The following is a 21,754-nucleotide window of genomic DNA, read 5'->3' on the forward strand; positions in this document are numbered from 1 at the left end:
TTTCTTAAAATGTCTCACTTTTTGGGAATTCAATATCCAGAAAGAGTTGAGCCTAAACGTGTAATTGTTGCAGCCTAATAAGCTTGTCAAACATTATTGACTGAAAATAAGGAAATATAAATATTGTAGCAGATTAAGACGAGGAATTCATTACTTTTGCACCTGTGAAATTTCTTATACTTTCCCTTTTCTCGTGGGGGGGGGGGCGCAAAACTGTGAAAATAAGGGCAAGTTGCTCGACAAAAGCGAAAACTTTAGTGGGATTGACTGACTTTTCACATTTCAGAACAGAACCCAATAATTCAGTAGCTCTCCACTTCTTCTGCAATGGAAAAGATAAATAACAATATCCAGCCAAGAATAGGAATACAGGAAGGTTAATATCAGCCAGATGTGAAATACTATATATATTTGCAAGTTGCAACCAAGTTTATGCAGGGGAAAAGGCCAAATTATCCCCCCAGGTTCAGCACCAGCCCCCCCAACTGGGCAATGACAGACCCTCTTTACCAGCTCTCCCAATTGGACTGTACACAAATTCTCTCTAAAACCTCGATCTAAGTATCTAACTTCTTCTGAGCTCAGAGCTTTCCTAGTTTCTGAAAGAGAGATCTGTACAACCTTTTTCATCATTCCTAGCCATATTCATTGACTTCATCTCTAAATTTAACTCATCTTCCTTTCGTTACATGGCCTCCAGTTGTCTTACTTGCATTTCAGCCATCTTGGATGATCTGCAGTTGCTGGAGGATCTGTGTCCTAAAACTCCAGATTGGGAGGACAAGCTCATTGACTTGAGGGCATTTAAAATATTTTTCGGAACTTTCAGACCATTTCTTCTATGTGTGAGAAAGTGGGGCGATGATGATGATGCAAATCTGGGAGCACTGGTTGTTAGGATGAAAGATTACATTTCCAAAGTGGGACCGGCGATTCACAAGGTCTATCTTACTAGTGTGGAAGATGGATATCGTATGGAACTTGCGGAACATATCCCCGATGATCTAGAAGAAGTGACATCCCTCGAACAAGAAATGAAGGATTTAGACACCTCATCAAGGTTGCCTAGCAAGTCCCTGGTAAAGAAAGATGACCTAATGGATGTCATGGACTCTCTTCAGGAGAGCCTTCGGTACGTTTGCTTAATAGATGTCTTAGAAGAGCAGGAACCATGGGAAGACTTAGAAGAGAAGCTAACATTCTTGAAAAACTTCATCTGTTTTGTTACACTTCATGGCATCGATGATGGGCAATTGGGACCTTTACTGACTCACACTAAATCTATTGCTGTCAACGCAGCACGCAACTATCTCCTGTGGGGCCTTAGCTCATTCCCGTTAGATGGCGATCCTGCTCGGGACCTGCTGCTGAAGATCATTCCTGTAGAACCCGAAGTCCGTAGGACTTGTTTCCAGGCCCTGATTGCTTCAAAGATATCAAGACAACCATACGAGAAAAAAGATGAGCACATATTCAGAGTCTTCATCGATACTCTCCTAATCTATCTTTGGGAGATACTAAAGACTGGAGCTTGTGTTATGATGTCTTTGAAGGATCGATTGAAAATGGTTTACGACGGGCTGAGGTCTTTGAGAATCATTCTCAAGGAGAACCCCAATGAGTTTGATGAGAAAATGAGAGATCTTACTGGACTCTTGCTCTGTGATGCAGGACTTGTTATTTTTTCCCTTTCTCTCAATGTAATTAAAGATGGATCTGTCAAGGAAATGGATCTTGAGTCTTTTCATGATTTCCTGAAAAGAATAAAGCTTATCAAGGCAATAGTTGCAGAGAAATATCCAGAAACATCACCATCATCCAAGTTTCCTAGGACTAATGAGTTGGGATTTATCGATTTTCTTCTAAAATATATGGAAGATTTGACAAATCCTGATGCCCATTCAGTTGCTCTTTCAAACTATCCAATTCATGCAATCCATGAAGAACTTGTTTACTTACGCTCCTTCTTGGGAAGAATTGTGGAATTGCGCAATGAAGATCAGGAGCTTCAAGCACTTTGGGATCGTGTTGTTGAGGTGGCATACATGGTAGAATTTCTTATCGACTCCTTGTTGGTTGGAGACATTCTAGATTCTTCTTCAATCTCATTTGATTCCGTTGAAGAAGAAATTAAGATCATCAAAGCTGCGGTCATGAACACTTTTGATAAAAAAACACTTGATCTCAATGTTAAGGAAGTTACCAAGAGTCCAAATAACATGTCATCACAGGGAAGCATGCCAATAATCAATGACATGATCGTGGGATTGGAGGATGAGGCAACCTCAATAATCAATCGACTCACAAGAGGATCATCCCAACTGCAAATTGTCCCCATTGTAGGTATGCCAGGACTTGGCAAGACAACTTTAGCTGAAAAAGTCTACAATAATTCTTTAGTTACATCGCATTTTTATACACGTGCTTGGTGTACTGTGTCTCAAGTGTATCACAGAAAAAATCTGTTACTTGAAATTTTGACTTGTATTCACTCCAAGCCTCCTAACAATTTTTCTAAGATGTGTGAAGAAGATTTGGCTGCAGAAGTCAGAAGAGGTCTGCTAAGGACTAGATATCTCATTGTTTTGGATGATCTATGGGACACTGAAGCATGGAATGAATTGGAAGCATCATTCCCTGACAATCGAAATGGAAGTAGAGTGATCGTGACAAGTCGAAAGTCTGATGTCGCTGATCCGATAGATGAACTTGATGAAGGGCCTCATTTCCTCCGTCCACTGACTCCTGATGAGAGCTGGGACTTGCTAAATATGAAGTTATTTCCTGGAAATGATTTGCCTCCACCAGAATTATGCGACCTGCAAATGAAAATCGTGAAAATGTGTCAAGGACTGCCACTTACAATCGTCATTCTAGCTGGAATTCTGGCAAATGAGGACCAACATGGTTGGAAAGAACTTGTGGACGGTTTAAGTTCAAGAATCGTCTCTAGTACAGAACAATGCTCTGCTGCAATAGAGTTGAGTTACAAGAACTTACCAGATAATTTGAAGCCATGCTTTCTATACTTCGGAGCATTTCCAGAAGACCATGAACACTCTTCTGAGAAGTTGATTTGGTTATGGGGCGCTGAAGCATTTACCCAGAAAACTCAGTTCAAGAGTGCAGAGGATGTGGCAAATGATTTCTTAATGGATCTTATCCACAGAAGCTTGGTCATTGTTTCCAAGCAAAGATCCATTGGTGGTGTCAAAGCTTGTCGCGTTCATGATTTGCTGCATGAGTTTTGTGTGACAAAAGGCAAAGAAGAAAATTTTCTGCAGCTGGTACGTGGGTATGATGAAATATATACTTTCAGAGTGCCACGCAACCTTCGCCGCCTATGCATCAACTCTAACCCAGAGCACTTTTGCAAGTCCAGGTTATTTGCTCCCACAATCCATTCTCTAATACACTCCGATGGAGGTAAAAGGCACCGACATCGTGGATTTGAGATTTCATCCATTTTTGGTATCTTCAAACTTGTTAGAGTGTTAGAATTGAGCAACATAAATGTAGGTACTACTTTTCCTAGAGAACTAGAATTATTGGTTCGATTGAGGTACTTGGCAATTCTAGGAAATATGGATTCAATTCCATCTTCCATAGCCAATCTCTTGAATTTGGAAACTTTCGTCCTGAAAACAGTTGGTCGGCCTGTTTTACTACCTGATACTATATGGAATCTGAGGAACCTAAGGCACTTACAGATAAAGGACATCTACTCTGAACCTTTTTGTTCATTTTTGTTACCCACAGACAATCTTGACACTGCTGCAAACTTGTGTGATTTGAATACCTTCTCCCGAGTATCTTTTTCTTCTTTGGATATCGTCCGCAAGGTATTCAGTAAAATTCCTAATATCCACAAGCTGAAATGCATTCTCATTGCGTATAATGAACATGATTGGGTTTCAGCAGACAAGATTCTAGTACTTGACTTTCCAAGTGGACTAGAATCACTGAATCTGATGTTCAATCATTATACAGGTCTTCCTAATCCATGCCGGTTTGAGTTTCAATTCCCTTTGGCAATTAGAAAGTTGACTCTATCCGGTCTTCGTTTCCCTTGGAGCCAAATTTCAGTGATCGAAAATCTTCCCAATCTGGAGGTTCTCAAATTACTCCGTGACGCCTTTGATGGGGAAATATGGAACATGGAAAAAGAGGGGTTCCCTAAAGTAAGATTTCTGAAAATAGCTGCCTTGGATATTGTCAAGTGGACTGCCTACGAGGGCGTGGGCTGTTTTCCAAGTCTGCAGAAACTAGTATTGATAAACTGTCGCTTTCTAAAGGAGATCCCTTCTTGTTTGGGGAGTTCGACTCTCGAAATAATTGAGGCGTCTGATTGTCCCTACTCTGCAAGTTTTATAAAGCCACTTCAGGAGGAACAAATGGACTTGGGAAATGCTGATCTGAAGATCCTTATTTCATAAGGTGGACTACTAATCTTCTCAAGTATCTTTGGCTTGGGCAGCCACTTTCACTCATTTTACCTGTTTTTTTTTTTTTTCCTAGTCCTTTACTTCTGTACCACTACTGGCTTTGCTGTATCAGTCTAGCATCAAGATCAGTTAATCAGGTTGCGTTAGTGTTACTTGCATTACAATTTCTGATCTTCCCGACTCCTTCCGGCGAATTATAAAAATATGACCCGCTAACTCAATCTATGTAGTCATCAAATCAGGGCCTCACAAGCTTCGTTTCAAACCAGTTTGTCTAGAGCATAAATAAGCGGCGGTCCAATGTAAATAAGCATTAGTAATGTGTAAACAAGTGGGATCATGGTGTAAAAAAATTAAAAACAAGACTGTCAACTGATTTGAATTGAAACTTGTGAAACCGTAATCCCTAAAGGACAGCTCCCTAGTTTGCTGATTGAATGTTGTTACTATCTGTTTAAAAGAAAAGCCATAGTAAAGACCCACGCCACAGTTGGTGATGACCGCAGTAAACAGTAAAACATGATTTGTCTGGGAAGGAGGGGTATGAACATAATTGTGATGATATAGACAAAGCAGCAAGTATGTAAATTAAAAAAGAGAGGGGTTAAATCCACATTTTTCCATCCCAAAATCCACACCTTAAATGTCATAAAACTATTGAAGCCCTTGACAGTTAATGGGTTTCTGCTAACTTTTTGTTTATTCTAAATTTTGCTTTCACATAAAATAAATGATTTGCTATGTAGTTTTTTTTTATGAGAATAATTACTTTTCAATCTTTTTATCTTTCACATGTGTTTCCATTTTATAACCTCTTATTTTATAAAAACTAATCTAATGGACAGTGAATTTCATAACATAAATTTCATGGCTTTAGTGATTTTTGGGCCACCTTATGCGTAATATACAAAATTTTAATTTTTTTTATCATATAACAATAGATTTTACTATACTATGAATATTTCTCCTAAAAAATCTATTTTTTTAAGATTTGAAGATAATCACATTGAGGTTTTGATCACTACATGATTAGGTGTAGTTAACTAGTAGAGCGAGTTATTTGGGTAGCCACGAAACTTTTTGAATAGTCGAATTTTGACCACTCAACTATTAATAGTATTTTTTATCCATTGAACTATGAAAAGTATAAATTTTTGAACATTTCGTCTGATTCCACCGTTAACTCATCTAAATCTAACTATTAATAGTATATCTCATATATCATGCGAACTATTAAGTCTGATAGAGTTAATAGTAAAATCAAATGAAATGATTTAAAATTTACACTTTCAAAAAAAAAAGACTCAAAATTTACATATTTGATAGTTCATTGTGTAAAAACATACTATTAATAGTTAAGTGGTCAAATCTTGACTGTTGAAAAAGTTTAGTGCTACCTGAATAATTGCTCGAACTAGTATTAAATGGGTAAATTTATCGATTTATTAGTTTGACTTTGACTTTTTTCTATTGATCGTCAGTTTTAACGAAAAAACTCACAATCACACTTGAACGCAAACCATAAGGGGATTATACATAGATTTTTAAACTAAAGAGAAGGATATATGGTAAATGACCAAATCATAAGGGGTCAAAAGTAATTTACCCTTCTATATAACATAACATACTATGAAGGCATGTTGATTAAACAAGAAGTATATTGTTCTTTCTTCTTCTAAATCCAAACACATTTAGTGGTGCTAGTACTAGTAGAAAGGTGGACTTTGTACGTGTGTATACATACATATTTGAGTATTTACTATTAAGGCAGTTAAAGACTACATTTTGAGATCGTGCTCCTCTAAAGAATTAACAACATTATAGTTGATGTCTCATGAAAATCTATACCGAGTGCTTACCGATCATGATGCTAAAGCCTCATCCAAGAGAAACAATTACAATAAAGCTTTTAAAACAGGGCAGCCAAGCAAAACTCAGTACCATAGAATTTGACAAAAAGCAGTAATAAAAGGTACAACAGGTTGCCAGTATCATTTTGGAGATAACACAAAACGGAGAGCCGTCAGTATAACTTGAGTTGTCATTAAAGATTTGCCAAAAAATAAAACCACAGGGTTTGTCGGGATTGAAGAATATTTGGAAAAAAATTTTGATTTTATTTAATTTAGTACTTTTTTTATGTGATGTATGTCAGATATAAGTTAAAAAACATATTTTGTGAATAAGAAGAAAATTTTTTCCCAAATCATCCTATCTACACGAACCCTGTAGCTCTCAGATCATACTTGGGAAAAGGATTTTTATGTTATTTACTGTAGCACTTATTTTAAGTGATATATGTAAGATAAAAAGATAATTAAAAACTTGTGAATAATAAAAAAAATTTCCCTAATCATCCTATCCTAATGAACAAATGTTTTAAATGCTCTGGTAGTTCTCGAATTATCACTAGTCTAAGCCACCCTAAGCATCTCGCAATCATACATGACTCTCTATTGAATTTATCATTCCAAAGCTCTTACATTCTATGCTTCTATTTGAGGATTTAAATGGCTTAAAACTACAATGTCAACAAAATTATAAAGGTATCTATGCTTAAAACAAATTCCAACTTTTGGCTTCTAACCAAATTAATCATATGTAAAACCTAGTATGGCAGAATTAAAAGTTTAAGAGTTACATCCAAATTCATGATTATCCAACAAGAGCAACATCTTAAGGAACTGATACCAATAGAAGCTTACACTAATATATGATACTATGACTCTTCTTAAATTACCAAATCCTACAAAGGAATTACAACTTAGAAATATTAATGATAAGTCAAGAAAACACCCTCAAATACTAATGACTTGGGGGAGACTTTAACTAACTTAAGAATACTTAATGATAAACTAGGAAAGGTGTTCTACAATCAAGGACGAATCAAATCCAGAACCCCACGTTACCAATTAAAAAATTTGATAGGTATATCAATTAAAATTTGATTTAAAAATTATTTTCCATGTCAAGCAACCTCAAACTCGTTAATTTAAATGATTTTTGTCTATTTTTCACATTAGTTCAAACCATAAGTATTGGATTGTATGGTTTGAAACTATAAGGGAGTTTTTTCTACAGGTTTGCTAAACCATAGGGGGCTTTTCTATATTATAACTCAAAGGATATATTATAACCATAGGTATATCAATTGAAAATTTGTTTATTTTTAGTACAAATGCAAAAAAAAATTCAGATGATTTTCGTCACTTTTTTAAATTGGTTCAAACCACGAGGTACCGGAGTGTATGTTTTGAAACTATAGATGATCATTTTGTATGTTCGTTTAACCTCAAGGGGTTTTTCTATATTTTACCCTTATTTGAATGTAATTGCTTACATGTTGATGTTTAAGCTACTCATTTCAGTAAAGGTTTTTCTAATGTATGCCTGTTGGATACACTTTAATACATCTAACCTATTATGTGAATATATACACTAACAATTATTACATTTTCTTATACTTATATATTTTCTTAATTAACTTTATCTTTTCAAAGAAATTAATATTTGAACTACATTTTAACGGTGCCCAAAGGAGTGACCCTACCAATAAAAATCAAGAAAACAATTTCATTAAAGCAGATAACAAAATTCTCTTCGACCTTTCAAAAAGAATTCTGTTAGTCCACAAACTCGCCCCACATTGCCCATCAAAAATAGGGCCAATTTTTACTTGAAAATGGTCTGGGCTGAGGATGGGAAAAATTTAACTGCCATTTTCCAAGTGGGTCATACTAAGCTTGGCCTGTTTTCAGAGAGTTCCGCAGAGGCTTGTACACGAGTCTGAAGTAATTATTTATGAGAGAAGGGGTAATACAATTGGAATTTTCGTACAATTGCGCTAGTGTTGTACTTCTTTTTTTTTTTTTTTAATGTAAACGGGAGGATTCGAATCCGAGAACTTTTGCTTACACTTCCCCCACCTCTTGTTGTACATTTTACTTGATTTGGTGTATACTTACATTTCTTTGTTTTACACATAATTTTTTTTCGATAAAAGCAAAACTCATTAACAAATTGCTAAAAATCATCCAGTACAATTTGATCTACATCACTGTCCTAATGGCAAATTAAACATGTACTAGAAATTATAGATCTACAATTTAATAGATACAATGGATCCGAAAAATTATAACACATTTGAAAAATACAAGAAATTTGAAAGTTGTTTTCAAACAGATAAATCGTTGCAACTCCATTTTGTGCATGCTGTAATCTTTAGATCTACTAATCAATGGTTTTAAATTTCAATAATGATGGTGATCTGTCAAAATAGATTCAAGATCCGACAAAATTCAGATCTGAAATAAATTAAGATGTAACATTTAAAAAAATAAAAATAAAAATTTCCATAGGAATCCGTAGGAGAACACCAAAAAGAAAAAAAAAAAACACATAATTGGTTTGGGCCTAATAGACGAAATGGGCATATGCACTAAGGTCATACTAAAAGAGATAAAAGGAATAAAAGGGTTCTTGAAAATAAAAAAGGAAAAAAGGGAGATAAAAGAGTCACAAAAAACCAACATTGTAAAAGTACAAATGTAGTTTTGTACGTCCACCATGAAACCCTAAGCCCTTGGTGTACTTCATATCATAGTACAAATAATTAAGTACTTTAAAGACTTCAATCTTGGTGTTGGGTAATGGAGTTCTTCTCTTTCTATCCAGATATCGAATTCCCTAATTATCCCCAGTTTGGATCCAGTTCTATTTGTAAGTCTAATTACTACAAGGGATCATGTTCTTGTCCAATGACAACAGGATGAAGGCGAGTATCAATTCAATTCAGAGAACTGTAAGTATTTTTTTTCCTATTTTTTTTCTTTTAATTACTGGCACTTTTGGAAACACGTCTTCAGCTTAATACAATTGCTATTGCTGATTAAAAATATTCTAACTGCAGAATTTATGATATTTGTGATACGGGAAAGCTAGTTTTAATTTCCTTTTTTCTGAATATATATATCCCTTTGAGCTAAAAGGTTCTTTTCTCTATAAGCAAAATCATGGAAACCAAAATGTTTTCTAGAATTAGTTTTCGTGGTTCTAGTCCCTCAAACTTAATTATATATTAATATTGTCCATTGAAAGAATAGCTTGTATTAGAAATTTCTTGAATACGATGTTACATATAAGATTGCTTGCTGTAGTTGCTCTTATAAGATTAAAATTTAAAGTTAAATCTATTAAAAGAAAAGTCAATGACATCCTGATCTGAGTTCAAATCCCTCATTTCTCTTTTTCGCTTCTTAAATTCCATTCTTGAGAAGCAAAAAAAAAAAAAAAGAAAGGGTTGGCATGATCCTATTGATATTTCCCAACGCTAGATCCTGCTTTGAATACTCGGGCAATTGCCAAAACCACTAGGCAAACGTCTCTAATTCTGAAGCAATAGCTAAAAAAAAAAAAAGACAATTCTAAAGCACTAATGGCAATTTGGACTTATAAAAAATATTTGATTTTTCTTCAATTGAGCCCCAAAAATTGGAAAATTCTTGCAAGAGGGTAACTCAATTGATAAAAAGTTCTTCCCTTGCTCTTGTTGTTGTCCATAGTAGCATCCCTTTCTCCCTCTACTCCTGGAGAAGAAATAACTACTCAATAGAATTGGAAAACCACAATATTACTGCACCACACAATACAATTGAAGGGGAAATAGCCACAGATTCTTTGTAATTTTGTTTCCTGCCATGGCTATGGTGGTTGGATTCTGGTGGATTTTGTAATTTTGTAATTATAGATGATAGATCACCACCATGGTATGCTAATTTTTTGCCCACATATATTGACCTTTGTGATCAAGTAAGGGCTTAAATGAAACCAAAATTTAACTTTTGTTGATAATAGACATAGACATAAAACTTCAAGGGCCTTAATATATGCCAGTCACATTTCAAAGACAAAAAAACTTGTCCTGGATTTCATTATTTTCATCTTCATTTCTCATTTCTCATTTCTCAATTTCTAAGACCAAAAAAAAAAATTTTTCAAAATGAACCCATGTAGAATTCTTTTACAGTTTCTTTCTTCCATAATTAAACAAGACATTCATGATTCATAGATTAGTGGGCATCTCCTAGCTAAAACGTGTGCTCCATCACATGGCTGCTGGCTGGTTTTAGGGATTTTATTATATAAATACTCTTTAAAAAAAATTATTTGGCCTACAAAACATGGTCACGACCACAAACAACATCATATAATTCTCAACTTTCTACTGTCAAAAAAATTAATTATAATAAATGGAAGAAAATTATCAAGCTTTTTGGTCAACGAAGACAAACCAATGAACATGGCTTTGTACAAATTGTGCACGAAAGGGAGGTAGGTGGAGACAGCATCAAACATTTTCAAATTGTCATATTTCTCTTATAAGTTAGTGCATTTTTTTACTTTCTTTTTTTCCCTTTTCTTTCTGGAAATCATAAGAAGCGGTTCAGGAAATGTTTGCATGTTGTTGTGTTTTTCTTTCAAGAATTCAAGAATAAGATTCAAACATAAGAATTTTTCTAGCATACACCTTTTTTTTTTCTTGTGCATGTTGTTGTTAGGAATTTTCCCCAACTACCAAATTTTAATCCTAGAATTGCTTTCATAAATTTAACATAAACAAGAAAAACGGATACCAACTAAATTCTTGGTCAATGGATTAAACCCTTGAAAATGAAGGGTTTTTTTAAAAAAAAAAATTTGTGAATTGTAACTCAATCATATGCAACACGACCTAGAAGATTCTCACATAGCAGTAGAAAGCAAAATCTCGACTCAAAGATGTTATGTTCTATTCATGATTGTAGCAGCCAAAAATTGAATATTAAGCTGTCTTCATATAGATCATGTCTATTACAACTAGGGCTGCAAACGAGCCGAGTCGAGTCGAGTTTTGAGCTAATCGAGCCGAGTCTCGGCTAAATTTTATCAAGCTCGAGCTCGAGCTCGAGCTCGACGAGCTGGCAATTTTCGAGCTCGAGCTCGACTCGAATCAAGTCGAGCCGAGCTCGAGCTCGAAAAAAATAAAAAAAAAATTATTTTATTTTTAAAAAAATAAATAAAATAATATTTTTTTCTGAATAAATAATAAAATATTAAGGATATATCCGTAATTTCACTATGAAAATAAAAAATAAAAAAATATATATATAATATACGTAATTTATTATTAAATAAAAATAAAAATAAAAAAAATATATATATACTCAAGCTCGCGAGCCGGCTCGCGAGCTAACGAGCTTAATATTCTGAGCTCGAGTTCGAGCTCGAGCTCGACTCGAGCTGGCTCGAGCTCGACTCGAGCTCGATTAATGTCGAACTCGACTCGAGTCTGGCTCGAGCCGCTCGCGAGCGGCTCGATTCGTTTGCAGCCCTAATTACAACTAATGGACATGTCTTTTCCCTAGGAAAAAAAAAAGAGCAAAAAAAAAAACTATAATGATAATAGATAATTTATCACACCTTAACAAGGCAAAATTTCCCGGAATAATAAGCTGTTGAACTGGAAAGCCCTTGGGGTTTGAGCTAAGCATTTTTCTTCTAGCTTCTTTTCTTCATTTTCAGTTTTCATGTGGGAGGGAGGAATAGAACCTCATAGGATGCTTCCTATATTTGCGTAGTTTAAATCTGGGAATCAAACATCACAAAAAGTCAACTAACGTGTAACGGTGCTGGATCAAGACAAAATTAAGTTTAACTTATTTGTACCTGGTCAAGATTAGGATAAACTAATGTGCATCCTCCAGCTGCAATTGGCAGAAAACAAATGTATTTTGATGGTGGAAAACCAAGAAAAACGCGTTATACTTTCAAAGTAGACTTCCTTGTAAACAAGCTGGCACTAGCCTATCACCCCATCCCCATCTTCAATAATGATCAAAAGTCAGAAAGAAAAAATCCTTTCCTACTCTTTTTCTTGCATCTATAAATAGCAAACCTTGTCAAGAAATAAACCAAGATTGGGAAAAAAAAATCAGCTTCCAGATCAAGTTTGAGCAACTGTTGAAGCAAGAGAAAATAAGGAACAGCTTCCTTTTTGTTGATAACCAAAATGACAATAATGTTGCTCAGGACATTAGTGATTGCAGCTGCTGTAGCAGCAGCATTTGTTGACACGGCCATGGCCGCGAATTATGTGGTGGGAGCGCCAACCGGTGGATGGGATCTCAATACACAATTCCAATCATGGGCAAACGCTAAAAAATTCTTCGTTGGAGACACTCTGAGTAAGTAATCAATCCTAAAATGTGTGCAAAAACTTCTTTTCTTGCAACGTGCATTAGTCGACTCGTGACTTTGGATGAATTCGTGCAAACTGATATAATGTGGAACAGATGTAAAATGAAAGTTCTTTTTCTTCAATCCCAGATGGATTTTATTGATGAAAGCTCTTCTTGATTTCTGCAGATTTTGTGTATGGACCAAGCCATAGTGTGCTTCAAGTTTCAAAGCCAGATTATGATGCCTGCCTGACGAATGCCTCCATAGCATCGTATTCTGGAGGGAACACTGCTATAACCCTTTCTTCCTCAGGAAACAGCTACTACATTTGTGGAACATCTGGACATTGTGACAGAGGAATGAAAGTGGTTATCAGTGTACTTCCTGCACCTGCGCCCCCAACAGCCGCTCCATCGGTTCCTCCTCCAGCAGCCACTCCATCCTCCCCAACACCAGCAACTCCTTCAGGTTCCCCAACTTCAAGTCCTACAGGTTCGCCTGCTGCATCTCCACCCAAACCTGCAGCTCCAGCCAACTCTCCAAAACTGTCTCCTTTAGTGTCACCCTCCAAGTCACCTGCAAGCAGTCCATCCAAGTCACCAGCCATCAGTCCTGCATCATCACCTCCTCCCAGTCCCACTCCTGCTGCCGAATCCCCAGCAGCAAGTCCACCATCTCCTAACGCATCTTCACCATCTGGCTCTCCCCCACCATCTTCAGCTAACAAAGTCAATGTGGTATCTTTCACAATGACAGTGGGCTTCATCATCATGATGCTACTGACTCTCTGAAGATTTTGACCAGATTTTCATGCGGAATTTTTGTTACCGCTGATTCCTCTCCATTGATGTCTCAATTCTCTTGTATCGCTTATTCTTTGATATTTGATCTATCTGGTACATTTAAAAGATTGTGTTCCCGTTGTACAATTTTGCTCCTAATATGGATGTGTGAAAGATATTCTGTGAGTTCTCCTGCCATAAATGCATTTCAGATTCTTCATCTACCGGGTGCAATCATGGTTCAAAGTCGTGGTCGCGGTCACGGTCGCGGTCCGGAACGTTCCATATCGGTCTCGGCATATCGATCGCGGTCTCGGTGAGACGCAAATTTTAAAGTATTTAATATTCTAAAAATTATTAATAATATAAAAAAAAGTATGCTAAACAAAAATAATAAAAAAATAGCAGAAGAAATGGCCGAGTCAATCTGTCACGGTGTAACTCGGCCGATTTCTCGTCTTGACTCGGGATAACTCGGAGTGACTCGGCCGAGTCAATCCGTCGCGGTGACGTCTCGGCCGATTTCTTGGCGAGTCAAGTATTTCGGTATCGTTTCGTCACGGTTTCGTATCGGTAGGGGCCGAGACGGTGACGACTCGGCCGAGTCGTCTCGGTCTCGGCCGAGACTTCGAACCATGGGTGCAATAGAAGGATCCTGTTATCTTCGATATACTTAAGATGCTAATGACAAAAATATGTGAATGGAATTTCTCTTATTTTTCAGGTAGGCACATAATCTCATGAGTTGCATCCTACTGATAGAGCCCCTCTATTTTCATTTTCGCGAAAATAGAAACTGAAGACAATTTGCTTCAATTTAGACAGTTCTTATTAAACTTGATGAGCTTCAGAATATGCAAGGAATTACCATAGAAAATGGCATTTCACACATTCTTGGGTCTCGCTTTAAAATCCCTAGTCAAGCACCCCTCAAAGATGAACCTCAACTGATATTAGCTCAGCTTGTTGGCAAATATTTTAAGATATCAAATTTAGAGCAACGAAGGAGATTGGCAACGCGGTGGAGACCAGTTTCTTGTACAATCAGGTGCCAGAACCCTAAATGAAGGCATACCCAAGGCAGAGGAGGCAAACTGTAGAGATGATGATGAATCCTAAGGAATTGCCAGAGAAAATGATATTTGAAACATTTGAGGATCTCACTTAAAAATCCTTGGATCAAGAACCCCCAGTAAGATGAATCCCAAAATCAATTTAGCTACGGTTATTGTAAATATTTCATGATATCAAAGTGAGAGGGACGACAGAGAATGGCAACTGGGTGGAGACCAATTTCATACACAATGAGGTGCCAGAACCACAAGGAGAGGCATACACAAGGGCGACAAGCCAAACTCAAGAGATGATGACTAATCCTCCAAATTCCGTTCCAGGTTAATGGCACCAAGACAGATACAAAATTTCGTAAATTCCTATATGCAGGCTTGGTTAAATTCACGAGGATATGATAATGAGAGCAACAAAAAGAAAGCAAGCCAACAACAGTTGCAGAATAAACAAATGTTGCTACTCAAGAGTGATGATTAAGCCTCCAAATTCTTCTGTTCCAGGTTAATGGCACCAGGACAGACAGGCTAAATTTTATGAGGCAACAATATGCAGGATTAGATAAGTTCACAAAGAGGACATGATAATGAGGACAACAAAAAGAAATCAAGCTAACAACAGTTGCAGGATAAAACAATCCTTAAGTCAATAAATCCGATAGAAAAAAAAAACAAGACATATAAGCACTAAGGCAGATAAGATTGATTGCCCTGAATATCAGCCCATTGTTTCTCAATGCTGTCCATGTCGGCCATTACTTGAATTTGCTTTGATAATATGCTTTGTGATTGTGGCTTGACTTCTTCATATTGCGATCTAGCAGTGGCAGCTTTTTCAGCTAACAAACGCAAATCCTCATTTGCTCGATCGTCTTCTTTCTTCAGTGCGTCTCCTTCAGCAAGAAGTACATGTACAGCCTCTTCTATTTCTTGGTGCCTGATCATGATAGCTGATCTTCTATCTGTTAATTCCTTGGACAAATGGAAAGAAGTCCTCAATTCCTTTAGGAGAGCATCTTTTTCCTGAAGCACCTTCTCCAATTCAGATAATTCACGAGTAGCAACTTCATAGCGCTGAGTCAAGTATGGGAGGTTGTTCACTAATTGCTGAAGGTACAAGGCCTGCTGACAAGGAAGCCTTCCAGAGGCCAGCAAGGACTTGCAAGTAGAAATCAGCACTGGCAGCCTTCCGGGATGGGAGATGGCTTCTAGAGAAAATGAGATCAGATTCTTGACAGTTGAGACATGCTTGTTGAATTCTTCTTCTGAAAGCTCTGTCTTTTCAGAATTAGTGCTAGATAGTTGGAAGCCATCTGAGAAACTTTCCAATTCCAAGAAATTTTCCAAGTCTTTGAAAATAGCCACTGGATCAAAAGGAGCAGAAGTGTTGTATGGATCAGATGGATGTATCCACTGAGAATTAAGAGGAGCCTAATCACCAAAAGTTACTGGTCTTCGTTAGTTATTCTTAATAGGCTTCATGCGAAAATCAACCAAAGTTAGGAAAGGAATACCTGATCCGCAAAAGGAGCAGAAGTGTCGTATGGATCAGTTGGAAGTATCCGCTGAGAATTAAGAGGAGCCTAATCACCAAAAGTTACTGGTCTTTGTCAGTTATTCTTAATAGGCTTCATGCGTCAATCGATCGAAATTAGGAAAGGAATACCTGATCCCCAAAAGTCTGTGATGATGAATTCTGAGCACCTGGAGTATTCTTTGGCTGGAATTCATTGACAGAGGACTTTGAAGGACCAATTGAAGTCATCTGGGAATTGGAGAAAAAGAAGAGTCTAGTTAAAAAAAAAAAAGTGCTTGTCTTGGTGGCTATTCTCTGAAAGGGATCATAAAGTGTCAATTCTTTTATGCTTAGGAAGAGAATACCTGATCCACAGAAGTTGATGCGGCTGGGTACTTGGTAGCTGGGGCATCCTTTTGCTGCCTAATTGCCATAGATTCAGTTGCACACAACTTAGAAGGATCCAGAGGAGGAATCAACCCAGGAGCCAGAGGAACCTAGTCGTAAAGAAGTAAGGTGTTGGAAAGTTATCGTTAAAGGACACTGAGATTGAATCCTATATCCATAAGGAGTACCTGATCCAGAGAAGTTGATGAAGACAGATCATTAGGGCTGAGATTACCCTTTTGTTGGCTAATAGCAGGAGTCTCACTCACATAAGGACCAACAAGTGGATCTACTACCTTACTGGTCGCTTTAGAAAGCCCAGGATATAATAGATCTCCTTCAAGGCTTTCTCTAGCCATTCCAGCAGTTGTTTTCTTGAGAAAGTCCATTTCTTTCCCACCTCCTTTGTCAAACTTTTCCTCTAAGTTCACTTCAACATCTGCTTCCTTAGTGTGAATATCATCCACTGCCTTCTGAATCACAGGTGAATCATCCGGGCAGACTGAGGTAGTTGATATCAATGGTTCCTATAAAAAGAGAATGAGTCGATGAGAGGTGAGAAAAACAATTCAAACTAAAGACTGTTAAGGATTCAGAAAGAGAACAATAATAAATACAGGATCAAGAATCCTCCTAGCTGTCTCTTTATAGGACCCACTGCCAGATTTTCTAATTCGCTTCTGTTTTGGAATGGCAGTTGCTGGAGATTCTGCACCGGGACCAAGAGGTGCTTGCAGTTCAGAGGACATTGTTACTTGATTAATCCTAATCGGAAGGCCTGCAAGGAGGGAATGTATGTAGATAAGGGAATGTAAGTTGAAGGTTTATAGATTAACAGAAAAATAATATACCATGGAGTTGAGGACTGAGTTTCCTTTTCATTTCATGGCCTCTCGAGGGAGAAGTTTTCGTAACATTTTCACCAGATTGTGGAGCAATTCTGTGCCATACTTGAACCCAGTCCTCTTTCTTTTGGCCCTGAATGTACTTCAGCCACCAGGAATTGAAGTTCTCGCTGCTCGCCTGAGAAAAGTTAAAGGAACAGAATCTGAAATCCTTTTTCCTTTTGGCAAATTGCGCTGCAACATCTGACATATCAGACTCAGTCAACTTGCGCCGAGGTATCAATTGCCTGTTATGGGTCTCCAGAAAAGGAAATGGCACATCTTGCACCAATCCGAATTGTCTAGAAACCAAATTTGGAAGGTAAATTTCCACGCTGAACTTGCTTTTATTTTCTTCATCCACACACAGGGAAACGGGAAGGTCTCTACACAGGACAAAATCGGCCCAAACATCATGGTTATCATACTTGAAGCTTGCTGGAGCTTGTGTGCAAATTATACGGTGCCAGGGAGGGCCAGTGTGCTGGGGAAATGGCATGTATGAAGGTCGAGAAGCACAATCATAAAAGAATCGGAAACATTCTTCCAATGATTTTGGGGTGGGAGGAAATTGACCGAGTTGATATCCAAAAGCTCCAGTGGGTTCATCAGTGAGCTTGGAACCAAGCTCAGGAAAATAGGATTTAAGCCACAGTTGCAAAATCCACAAGGGACCTCCTGCAGCTTTAAACTGCTTAGAAATTAATTCATAGATGCCTCGATACAAATGGGACAGTACTAGTACAGGAATATTTACAGAGATACCAGCATGAAGGGCAAAAGCCACTTTTTGTAATTCTTTTGAGATTTTATTATCTGGGCTGCAGAAAATAATTTTATTCAGCCAGTAAACTAGAAAAGCGAGGTGTTCTTCGTCGGTAACAGGAGAGCCATCTTTACCTTTGAAATCCTTTAGAAAGGAACTATATGCCCGTATGGAAGAGTTCCATTTAGGGCTAGAGAAAAGACCATGGGACTGATCAAATTCAGCATACATTTCTAGAAGCCTCTGATGCACATCCAAGTTAAAGTCAACGGGTGGAAGCCCCAAAATTGCAGAGATATCAAGAACTGTTGGGGTCATGGCACCACATGTTAGATGAAAAGTATTGGTAGAACAGTCCCAAAACAAGAGAGAGGAAAAGAGCAGCGGTTTGTCAATAGCAGGAACATTACAGCTGATCATGATAGCATCAAATATCCCAGTTTGGATCCAGAGATCCTTTTTAATGGCAGACATGCGAGTTACCCATGAAAGCCAGTCAGGGGATGCAAGTGGCCACCCCTCCATCGGAGTAGGCTGCTGCATATCAGGCCAGGTAGGGGACTCATAATGAAAGGGAAGTGTATTACGCCTGCAAGGAAAAACAGCCGCTACATTAGGCGGTAAAGTCTTTTCCATGAAAATTGGGCCTAGAATGAAAGAATTGATGGTTCCGGCAAGCTTCTCCTTAGCCTCGATAAAGATTCTTTTATCAATCTTGCCAGATTGTTTTGTGAAGGAAATCTTCATTCTCTCTGTGGCTAAAAGTTTCCCTTCAATCTCAAAGGGTTCTTGCATGGGAGTTTTCGCCATGGAGAGGTAAAAAATAGAGGAAACGAATACAGGAGAAGAATGATGAAGACAAGACGTTTAAACGTACTCTTTTAGGTCAATTAGAGAAAATGGTAAATGGCCAGAGCAGATACAGAATTCCAAAAGAAATTTATTGAATAACAACATGAATAGTTTACCCAGAGTAAAAGGATAACAACATCATTAGCATTAATTGCTCCTAATAAGAAAATATCAGCAAGAATAAAATCTTACTTCGGTCTGACAACGCCGAACGGTAAATACCAATATACTTCGGCGTAAAATGCAGATTCACATATGCTTATACCCAAATTTGGGTTCCATGTCATGTTAACATATCTAGGAAAGAAAATTGCCAAAGAGACCTACTTGGAAAAGGAAAAGATGAAAATCAAATTAAAATCCAGAATCGAAGATAACAGTAAAAAAATATTGGATAAGAACTAGCAAGCAGTAATGTAGGTAGCATGAGAGACACAGAGAGGCACCTTGAGTAAAATCGCAATTGTTACTGTATAGTTCCCCTCTTTTGACACTCCTCTCAGCATAAATTAGCGATACAAGTTATGATATCTATGCATCCTTGCAGGATACAAAGTAACACAATAATAGATGGTCTTATTCGTTGAGGTATGATCTTGATTAATTTGCAGCAAATAGTTAAATTGTAGTAAGGTTGCGGAGGAATGAGTAAGGTTCATTCAAGGTGAGTGGCGGTAAGGCATATAGATAGCTTCCCATGTATATAGTGACAACAAGAACTGGATCATCACATAATTTGTAGCATCTTTTCTAAGCTAAAAACAATTGCATAGATCCAACTAAGCATGGCAAGTATACATCCGGTCAACTTCCTGCAGATCCTCTAGAGGGATACAAAATTTCCAAGTCATGCCCTGCTTCAAATCAGGTAAATTTCCTTATTTATTTTCATCGTAGTTGATCATTATAATAGCTATCTTATGGTTAGTTCATTAGAGTTCTGTGGAACAAATGCCTACAAGAAATTTAACCAGTTATCTCAGACTGTGGTTGGAGAAGTAATTGCTAGACATGCAATTACTTTCAAGACACAAGATCTTCATTTGTGCACTTTTAGTCACCAAGCTAAAGAGGGAATTGAAGTATTGCTCGGCAAATATTTGAATTACATTTGCTCTTTCTCACAGGCAAAGCATATTTAGTAGTCAAAGTTCCCCATGCAAAAATGTAACACAAGGTAGAATACATATTGTTTTCCTCAGATGCATCTGGATATGATACAGAGGACAAATTAACAGTTAACTTCATTACCGTAGCTACAGAGGAGGAAACTAATACTGGTTTTGAAGGAGAACCAACACTTGAATCCTTTAATCTTCAAATTCTTTACAGATAGCCTTAGACTTGATTCGACTCGCTTAGATGAAACAAATTGATGACTTAATATTCTTCGGAAAGTATTTTTCACCAAACAAGAAGGCATGGCCAAAGAGAGAGGACTTACTAAAAGCTGCCACACTTTATCTTGCGGAATTTTGCTCAACTGAGTTTTCTGAAACACACGCCTTATTACTAAAATCAATAAGATACTAAACTAAGAATTTGTGACCATTTTGCTGAATGAAACCAAAGAGTTGTTTGGTGGAACATAATAAGTTAAATTCATTCGGCATTCCACTCATCTTACGGTCTCTTTGATACTAATTAATCTATACCTTTGTATACTTATTAGAGAAAAGCTAGGGTTGATTACCTGAGGAATGAGGCCAGAATTTGCACCTGTATGTATCTATTTGGTGATGATTCCAGGTTTTGATCTTTCACAGGTGGGTACAGGTACCATAGTTAACAACAGACAGAATTATCCTGCTATTCATGGCTAAAGTTTTCAGTTGATTAACCTACTATCCTGACGAAACCCACAGGTGTTCCCAACCAAGCATGCAAAGGGCAATGGCCTATACAAAGACCCTGGGGTGGTTCATCATTTTTCATTCCCATATCGATTCCTACCCCGGCCAGTTCGCCGAAGAGGGTGGAGGCGAATATTCAACATAACAAATATTATAGCATCTTTCAAAAATAAGCGTGTATGTGAGACAAAGACGTGAATCAAGAATGTCGCTGAAAAATCATTTGCCAAATAGAGTCAGCCACCAAAAGCCAAAAGGACACTTGATTCTCATCACTCTAAGGAACGAAGCAGGGATATCAATGCCTCCCAAAATTCCCAGATGGGAATAGGATTCAAGTTGATAGAAATAAAGAAATTGGCATTCGTCCAATGAAACGAGGCCTACAGGCTGAACCCCACCACATATTCATATTCTTGCAAAACACCAACCCAGAAAACATAATTTCTCGCAACAGTGAAAAATCTGATGGATAGTCTGACTTACCAAGAATTACAACGGCCGATGGCTTGAGAAGACCAGCTGATATCTATGGTGGCCGTCCTCGGTGGCCCAGATGGCGTAGATGCCACCCAACATCCATTGTCAAGTCACAGTATAACATAGACGGTGAGAAATTCTGGAGGGGAAGTGACGGCGGCATTGAGGATGGTGAAAAATAGCCGGCGGATTTCCGGCATCAGTCGCCGTTGACGTTTAAGTCCGATGTTTGACATTAGCATTGATTTCCTGTTTCTGTTTGTCGTTTTCTCAACCGTAGGCAACTAGGCCCAAATCCATTTTTTTTTAAACTGCAAGCCCGTCCATGATTTGGGCAACATGGGCCAAGTCGCGTTTAAAAATAATGAAATTTTTACCAAAAATAAAGGCCCTGTTTTGCAAATGAGTTTTTTTAAGTGTTTGTCTAAAATTTTACTGTAACCTACAGTTGAAGTTGTAGGAAAAATTTTTGAAATGTGCAAATTTTTGAATATTTTGAAGTGTA

General features: G+C 37.5%; 3 protein-coding genes across 9 annotated transcripts; 2 read left to right on the plus strand and 1 right to left on the minus strand.

The window, feature by feature from the left end:
• The first annotated feature begins 406 nt into the window (after positions 1-406).
• On the plus strand, positions 407-4,581 carry LOC113691062 (putative late blight resistance protein homolog R1A-3). Of its 2 annotated transcripts, none has more exons than XM_072050901.1 (2): positions 407-3,382; positions 3,991-4,197. In XM_072050901.1, the coding sequence occupies exons 1-2, from the start codon at positions 690-692 to the stop codon at positions 3,998-4,000; spliced, it is 2,703 nt and encodes a 900-aa protein (XP_071907002.1). In that variant the 5' UTR covers positions 407-689; the 3' UTR covers positions 4,001-4,197. The 2 variants fall into 2 exon arrangements, with proteins under 2 accessions (XP_071907002.1, XP_027065049.1); XM_027209248.2 differs by having other exon boundaries at positions 963-1,132; positions 1,300-4,581.
• A 4,526-nt stretch (positions 4,582-9,107) lies between these two features.
• LOC140003922 (uncharacterized) lies at positions 9,108-13,630 on the plus strand. Of its 2 annotated transcripts, XM_072050903.1 has the most exons (3): positions 9,108-9,246; positions 12,513-12,667; positions 12,849-13,630. In XM_072050903.1, the coding sequence occupies exons 2-3, from the start codon at positions 12,562-12,564 to the stop codon at positions 13,451-13,453; spliced, it is 711 nt and encodes a 236-aa protein (XP_071907004.1). In that variant the 5' UTR covers positions 9,108-9,246; positions 12,513-12,561; the 3' UTR covers positions 13,454-13,630. The 2 variants fall into 2 exon arrangements, with proteins under 2 accessions (XP_071907004.1, XP_071907003.1); XM_072050902.1 differs by lacking the exon at positions 9,108-9,246 and having other exon boundaries at positions 12,372-12,667.
• A 1,320-nt stretch (positions 13,631-14,950) lies between these two features.
• Positions 14,951-21,559, minus strand: LOC140007740 (uncharacterized). Of its 5 annotated transcripts, none has more exons than XM_072050906.1 (9): positions 21,256-21,553; positions 18,199-18,653; positions 17,266-17,976; positions 17,032-17,192; positions 16,603-16,941; positions 16,393-16,524; positions 16,178-16,276; positions 16,026-16,094; positions 14,951-15,942 (listed from the first exon to the last, which is right to left on the minus strand). In XM_072050906.1, the coding sequence occupies exons 2-9, from the start codon at positions 18,605-18,607 to the stop codon at positions 15,199-15,201; spliced, it is 2,664 nt and encodes an 887-aa protein (XP_071907007.1). In that variant the 5' UTR covers positions 18,608-18,653; positions 21,256-21,553; the 3' UTR covers positions 14,951-15,198. The 5 variants fall into 5 exon arrangements, with proteins under 5 accessions (XP_071907007.1, XP_071907006.1, XP_071907005.1 ...); XM_072050905.1 differs by having other exon boundaries at positions 17,266-17,982; XM_072050904.1 differs by having other exon boundaries at positions 17,266-18,653; positions 21,256-21,554.
• Between the last annotated feature and the right edge of the window lie 195 nt (positions 21,560-21,754).

Source organism: Coffea arabica, chromosome 5c (assembly GCF_036785885.1).
Source record: "Coffea arabica cultivar ET-39 chromosome 5c, Coffea Arabica ET-39 HiFi, whole genome shotgun sequence".
NCBI classification, from domain to species: Eukaryota; Viridiplantae; Streptophyta; class Magnoliopsida; order Gentianales; family Rubiaceae; genus Coffea; species Coffea arabica.